Source organism: Phyllostomus discolor, chromosome 8 (genome assembly GCF_004126475.2).
Source record: "Phyllostomus discolor isolate MPI-MPIP mPhyDis1 chromosome 8, mPhyDis1.pri.v3, whole genome shotgun sequence".
Lineage (NCBI taxonomy): Eukaryota > Metazoa > Chordata > Mammalia > Chiroptera > Phyllostomidae > Phyllostomus > Phyllostomus discolor.
In genome coordinates, this window is record NC_040910.2 from 1,982,757 (window position 1) to 1,990,265 (window position 7,509).

A 7,509-nucleotide genomic window follows, 5' to 3' on the forward strand; every position below is an offset into this window, starting at 1 on the left:
CAGTCCGTCCGAGGACCCCGAGACGACCCCTCGGTGACCCCTGGGTCAGGACCAACTACAGCGTGGAGAGGCCGGACCAAGGCGCTGCGCACGTCCCTGGGGAGGTGGGGCAGGACAGCAGCAGGTTTCCCCGTGCCACACGCAGTTTGAATCCAAGGAGCAGCCTGCTCCGGACCGCGGTCAGCCGCGGGGGGCGGGGCCGAGGGAGCCGGAGCTCGTTGCCACCCGGGGGCCGACGCAGTGCGAGGCAGAGCTAAAACACGCGCTCTCAGCTTTATTTGTCACGGTCACTCAAAGCTTGATTTTATCAACACAAAGACAGGAAGAATTCTGTATCACCAAAATTTAAACAGTAGAAATAGCAGTGGCTTTATGAGTGTAAATTATATACATTAAATCAAACAATCGGAGATTTTCTCAACATGGGAACTATACACATGAAATAAATGGCAAAAGGACCCAATAGCAGTGTTCTGTTGCTGTGGCCGATCAGTCACTTTGGGGCCCGAATAAAAATTCTGGATTGTCGGACTTCTGCTGCTGTTGCAGACTCGCCTGCGCTCCGACGCCAGCCACTGGGCCTTCAGCGTCACAGCACAGGTTCCCCGTCTAGCTGCAACCCCCACAGGAAAGGACCCGGCAGTGCCCCGTCACCCGTGGCCCCCCGCCTTGGACAGCATGCAAAGACTACGTTTACTCCAGAAAGTCCGACAGGCACCGAAAGTGGGACGACCCTGCAGCTCGGTAGAGTGTTGGGCTTCTCCTCTGGAGACGGAGCGGTGAAACACGTCGTCGCTGACCGGTGCCAGGCAGCGCGCGCCGGAGGGCCCGCTCGCGCCGCCGCCCGCCCTCAGTCGAGGACGGGGATTTTGTAGGCCACCATGCTGCTCACCTTGTGGACGGTGGTGGTGAAGGAGCGCAGGCGCACCTGCTCCGAGTTGGCGATGAACTGCGGCCCCGACTCCTCCCACTTCTCGGGCACCACCAGGTCCTTGTCCGTGTAGATCAGCAGATCGAAGGAACCTGCGTGGGAGAGAGGACCCTGGAGTGCTCCCTGGTCCATCACCCCCATCCCGGTCCCCGTTCCGAACCGCCCGGCAGTGTGGGAGGGCGTTCCACCCGGCCTCTAAGCACAGTTTCCCTTCCCCGGCCTCAGCGCAGGAGAGACCCGCTCCTTTCACTGCCCCTGACGGAAGGCGGAGCCCGCTTCCTTCGCTGAGCAGACCGCTGCGCGGCGTCTGCAGACAGGGCAGGCGCGTGCGAGTGCGTGGGCCCCGGGGAGCGGGCGCGCCGCCCCGTGACCACCCCACCCCGTGCGAGTCCAGGGGACAGCCGGAGGAGGAGGAGGGAGAGACTAGGGAGAGCGAGCCCCCGTGACAGCGGGAGTGTTAGTGACACACGTGAGAGTGTGCAGAAAACAACACAGTGGAAGGAGCCACACCCAATGGTCAAGAGTAAGCACCGCGGAACCCTGTCACCCCTGGCCTTTGTAGCATCTCCACGTTTCTGGAACGCACACCACGACTTTTGCTCTGTAATGCTCTCCCCTCACTTACAGTACATATCAGTAACTAAGAAACGCTGGATAAAGTTGGACACAGCAGCTCAGGCCTCCTCCCCCCCCCCCGACAACGCCACGCCCGCGGGAACCGCGCCAGGCTTACAGGGGACCTCCAGCAGCGGCAGGAACGTCACGGTGGCCGTGATCTGTCGGATCACCGAGCGGATTTCATCTTGGATCGCCTTCTGGGGCTTCTCCCGGGGCGCGCTGCCGAAGAAACCACGTCAGCTGGTTCGCTTTTAGTTTCAAGGAGTTATTGCACACACTGATAAACTTGTTCATTTGATGGGATGCGCCCAAAACCAAATAGTACGTTAAAAAGGAGGTTTTTTATTTCCCTTTTAGATGAGTGTAAGTGTGTCCTTAGGACCTGTCCCTGGCAAGCACAACGCGCATCCTCACTCGCCCACTCATCCCACCGGCTGCTTCCACGGCCGGTCGCGGCACCGGGCCACCGAGTGCCAGACGACCGGGAATCTGCCAAGTGGCCCACACGAGGACAGCCTCACCGCCTCTGGAAATAAAAATAGCAAGCATCTAAAACATTTAACCGGTCTAATCATCTCGGCACTGCGGCAGCGCCTCCACACCTCGCCCTGCTGCCTCAGACTGTTTTCGGGAGCGGCACGTGTCCGGACACAGACCGCAGGTGTCGGAAGCAAACGTGCCCTCACCATGAGAAAGGGTCCTGTGTTCACAGGCGGCGGGCCCGGGCAGGGCCGCGCACCAGCGGATCGAGCTGGGCACCTCCCCTCGGGGGTCTGGGCACTGCAGAGCTCAGGAAGGGTCTCAGGGTGTTGGTGGCAACGAAGGAGGACATCTGAGCTGCCCCGCAAGCCGGGAGAGCCCAGGATGACCCCTCTGGTCAGAGGTGCCTGTGACCCAGCCCCTCAGCGGTCCGTCCAGTGCACCACGCACAGTGCCGGGCGCACCACCATGCGAACCCGCGCACGGGGAGTTCGCTGGTTCAGACTAAAGGCGATCACTTGCAAAGGGCGCTATCGAGACACACAATGATGTCAAAGTGAGCAATAATACTTTTCCACAGACTGAAAAGCTAATTAGCATAGGTTAGAAAAAATTATACTTTATATGAAACTAATTCAATATAATCAGAACTCATTTTACTGAAGAAAACAAGTTTTGGGAAAAAATACCAGATCTGCCCAGGTGTCTAGCCACGCACTATGAAAAATAGAGACACTTATTGGAGAAGATACAAGACATATTGCACACAGGACAGTGACACCTCAGTCCCCTTCGCACTAGGCACCTTGGGACCTCACACAGTTCTCCCAATCACCATCAGCCGCCCCATATTTTCCTGAATCTCATCGATGGTCTGAAATCTCTTCCCTTTCAAAGGTGACTTTAGTTTTGAGAAAAGCCGGAGGTCACAGCGCGCCAAATCTGGGCTGTGGGGGCGCTGACTCAGCTGGGTGACTTGGTGTTTCTCAAAAACTCTGCAGGAGACGGGATGTGAGCGGGCGCACTGTCGTGATGAAGCTGCCCGTCACCAGGTGCCCACAGCTGCGGCCTTCTGAGTTGTCCAAATAGTTTCCACGGAGGAGTGTTCAAGTTTAATGTAAAATTTGATAGATTTGTTGCTCTGCTCGCTCAGTCATTTTGAATGTAACAGCCACACAGTGCACACGCTCACTCAACAGCGTCTACCACCCCCACGGACTAGTACAGTGCAGGCATCATTGTTCACACATGCGCATTCCAGTCCACTGTCCTTGGCTGCCAGGTGACACTCATGTTGCACAAACAGTTCTTGTCATACTGACAATGGCGGGACGGTTCCCGGACAGGCCTTGTCTATGACAGTGGAAACCATTTAATGTGTGCTTACCTGTCGTCTCTGGCAGTCTTGTCACACTCGATGTCAAACTGCCACCGTTCAAGGACCTCGCCACTTTCGATATTCGAGATGACCACCACCAGTTTCTGGACCGAGCACTTGTACAGCCAGTCTGCAACACAGGAGGCGGCGCCGGGTTTGCTCTGCTGCAGCACAAAGTGACCCTCTCCCCCGACCCTTCCTGTCCCGGCAGACCCTGGCCGCTGCACTCTGCAGTGCCTCCCACCGGCCAGCCCCTGTCCCCACTCTCGGCATCCACAGCCGGCCGGCCCCGGGCGCAGAGGAGCGGCGAGCACGCGGCCCCCACCCCAGGCCCAGCGGGCACGCAGGCACAGGTGCCAACCGGAGCGCTGGGCCGAGAAAGGTGAGGTGAGAGCTGTGACAGCTGCAAGGAAGGTGAGGCACATGGTGCAGGGAGAGCACAAGGCGGAGGCCCTGACTTCCCCGGGGGAGGCCTCGCCTCGGAAAGGCCCGACGTCAGGCTCTGAGAGCCCACGGCAGGAGATGTGGGAAAGGACAGGGAGGCGCTCTGACCAGAGGAGGGAACCACTGCCGCTGAGAAAGGAGCACAAACGGGCGGGGCTGCCAGGTGAGCCGGGGCCGACCTCACAAGGTCCCGTGGGCCGAAGTCTCAAGACTCCACTTCAAGAGCCCGGGAGGCGCTGCTGTGTTTGAAGCAGCGTGTGAGGTGACTGCATGTGCACATCAGACCCCTGTTCCGGCCGAGATGTGCAAAATGGACTCTGGGACCTGGGACACCTGCAGGGGTGGTGGAGGCTTGTAGGGGGCAGACCGCTAGAGACAGAGCAGCAGACAGGCTCAGGAGAGGCGGGGTTTAAGGTCACGGTTAACTGGATCACTTTGAGAGGACCTAGTCATGTTACTGGTTGGGCGGCCAATCCGGGCACCGAGAGGACGGGAGAGGGAAATGGGGACAGCCCTGGGTTCAGCTGTGCACACTGACTTGAAGTGTCCCTGAGACAGCTGCACAAAGGCATGGGGGAGGCATTCCCCAGGGGCGGGGGCTGGGGAGGACCCGGGTGGTCCCCATAAGGCTGCTAGTGGGGCCGCGCACTGTCAGGGTCACCTGGAGAGACTGCAGTGAGCAGAGGCCCGAGACGGAGCCCTAAATTGACCCTGGGACCTGGGACAGTGCACTCGGACATCAGCAGTGTTTTCTTTCTCTTTAAACACTGCAGTGATGTTTAAGACCGGTGGGCCACCCAGGTCCCTGCTGCGTGTTCTTTTTAAAAAAACCCTTTAAAAATGTACGGACACCTGCAGCTCCCAGGCGGCACAGCAAACGGGCCGCGTGTGCTCGAGTCAGCCTCGCTGACGCCCGGCGCAGACCCGCAGACTTTTATCCTCTTAGCTCTGAAGAGGAGGGGACGGGGGGATGGGAAGGTCTGCAGTAGGTGGTGATTTTTTTGTCTTTTAAAGTGGGAAATGTTCCACATCAAAACAAGTCAAAAGCCTGAGAGAGAGCGAGCGGACCCCACAAGGAGGCTAGAGGGATGGGGCTGGAGGCAGACCAAACAGTCTCCCTCACGGAAGAGCGAGTCCTCCGTTTCGACCGGAACACAGGTGGACGTCACGCAGGACGGGCTACAGCACGCGAGGTGACACGTCAGCAACGCGGTGCAGGCAAGTCCACCCTCTCCATCATCAAATGGAGATGAAGACGCAGGCCGCAGCTGCCCGCGGGCCCAGGCCCGCTGTGAAGGGCTGTGGGTGAGTCAGCCCTGGTGTTGATCAAAACAGGATGTAATTGAAAAAACGAAGCTACTCAAAACAAAAAAACAGGATACACGGAATAAAAAAAAAAGCACTGTAGCACTTTTTGGAACTAGTACTTTGAAAAATCAAATGGCAAGATAGTGAGAAACATCCTACAACTCAGAAAATTGAAAGTAAGAATTCCAAGCGGAAAGAAACATGAAAGAGAAAGTAATGAACTTCTAGAAAAAGGAAAAAGAAATCAATGCAAAATAAATATTGATCCAACAAAAAAACTTCTTGAGCCAAGAAAAAAACATTTAGAAAAGGTTTAAATTTAGGCAGGATTTCTTAAAAACACAGGTGGAAATAGGTGAAAAATAAGAAAACTCTACTGGGTGCTCTATTATTTAGTAGTTCTTTCTTAATTTTTATTTTATCTTTAGCTACCAGGTTAAATCCTTATTTCCTCAGTCTTAATGATGGCTTTAGACTCCATGCAGGTACAGAAAATGTATCGTATTAAGAATATAAAGGCTTTTTTCCCCCACAGACAATAAATACCATCATAACTATGTACAATTCCCACTGGTTCCATTTGGCCACACAAACTGCATGTCATTTTCTAAGCAAGTTGATGAAGACAGCTTTGTTAAGCTGTATCAGATTCCTAATACTGATCTACATCATTTGCTTCCTCCTAATTTGAGAGTCACTGTAATTGAGATGGCAGTTAATTTCACACTTCTATGTACAAAGCCGAAAAATAACCACCAAGACGCTAGAAAATGTGGATTCCAGAAGGATAAGTACCTTTCAGTTGTTCCACCACATTGTTTAGGTATTTCATGAGCTCAGGGTCAGTAGTTACGAGCAAGGTGAGTCCGTACTTCTGCACTCGAGTGAAGGTTTCCGAGGGATAAATGCCTCGCTGATACAAAATGCTGTTGATGCCAAATGCTGAAAGCAGAAATGGTGAGGACAAGCCATTATCATTTTGTAACACCAGAAAGTAAAACCTACTTAGATGTGACCTGGCTTTCAGGTTTCACGAACAGTATTAAGCTGTGAACGCCTAAACGTGTGTGTTTTTGTGTCCTGCTGAAAGCAGAGTGGGTGTCAAGTGCCATTAAAATCTTGCTTTTAAATAAAAGATATATATACTTCCATTTACGCGGCGACAAAAGGAAAATGCCACGCACGCGGTTTACCGCTGCCAAACTTCCCCCACTGCGCTCCAAGTCCAACCTCAGATCGCGCGCCCCAGAGAGAGTATCAGAGCTGGCTAGCGCCCGCACACTGCGCTGCGCCCTCTCCCTCCCTTCCCTCTCCAAGTCCGCCCAGCTCCCCGCAGAAGGTCCAACCCGCCCCGGCTGCAGGGCGCCGCCAGAGGGCGGTCTGCCTACCCGCCCCGGTCCGCGGCGGAAGGGGAGGCGGGGACGGCGCGGCGCCGAGCGCTCGCGGTAGTCCCGCCCCGGCCGCAGGGCGTCCCGAGTCGGTGGGGGTGGGGGTTTGGGGGTGCGGGACGCCCTTTCCGGAGCGCTCCCGGAAAGAGGCCGCGGCGCCAGCAGAGCCTCGGGCGCCCCGGCTCCTTCTCCACCCCCACCGCATCGCGCCCGCCTCCGCCTCGCCTCCGCCTCCCCGCAGCGCGGGAGGCCGCCACCCGGGGCCCAGCGGCCGCCCGCTCCCCGCAGAGGCCGGGCCTCCGCCCCGCCGCGCTCCCGCCCGGCCGCGCGGACGACTCACAGAAGAACTCGGCCACGATCTCGGCGCTCCCACGCAGGGTGATGCCCTGCTCCCGGGAGAGCTGCCGCGCCATGGCCAGGCCCCCGGCCGCGGCGCGCGGCCCCAGCACTCGGCGACCGCACGGCTCCGCGGGGCTCCGCGGCGGCTCCCGCCTCTCCTTTCAAAAGTAACGACGCCGCTCGCCGTCGCGTCTGCGCACGCGCGGCAGACGCCCCGCCCCCGCGGGAGCGGGAGCGTCACGCGGGCGCTGGAGGAGGCGTGGTCGGCAGTTCCGGGTCCTGGGCCGCGCCGGCCCGGGGTCGCGGGCGGAGGCCGGAGGGCGGGGCGCCGCTCGCTCGCCGGCGGGCCGAGCACCCAGGAGCGCCCCGGCGCGTTTGGAAGATGTGTTCCGAGTGCCGCGAACGGCCCCCGCGGTCCCCAGTGGCCGGGGCCGTCCCCGAGGGGAGGAGCGGGCCCGGGCCGTGGGGACCCGCAGCCGGGCCGCCGCGGACCACGTGGACGCGGAGAGCTTCTCGGGGCGCGGACGAACAGGCTCAGAGACTCCGCGTCCGGAGCCGGCGCCCCGCTGGCTAGTTTACTCCTAAAGCGGCTACGAAAACTACCTGCAAAGTGGGCCGGGGCA

General features: G+C 58.1%; 1 protein-coding gene across 1 annotated transcript; it reads right to left on the reverse strand.

Annotated features, from left to right (window-relative positions):
* Nucleotides 1-787: 787 nt before the first annotated feature.
* Nucleotides 788-7,165, reverse strand: MAD2L1 (mitotic arrest deficient 2 like 1). The gene is made up of 5 exons (XM_028521175.2): nt 6,888-7,165; nt 5,955-6,101; nt 3,417-3,537; nt 1,665-1,768; nt 788-1,023 (listed from the first exon to the last, which is right to left on the reverse strand). Exons 1-5 carry the CDS (start codon nt 6,958-6,960, stop codon nt 851-853), a joined length of 618 nt encoding a protein of 205 aa, XP_028376976.1. The 5' UTR covers nt 6,961-7,165; the 3' UTR covers nt 788-850.
* Between the last annotated feature and the right edge of the window lie 344 nt (nt 7,166-7,509).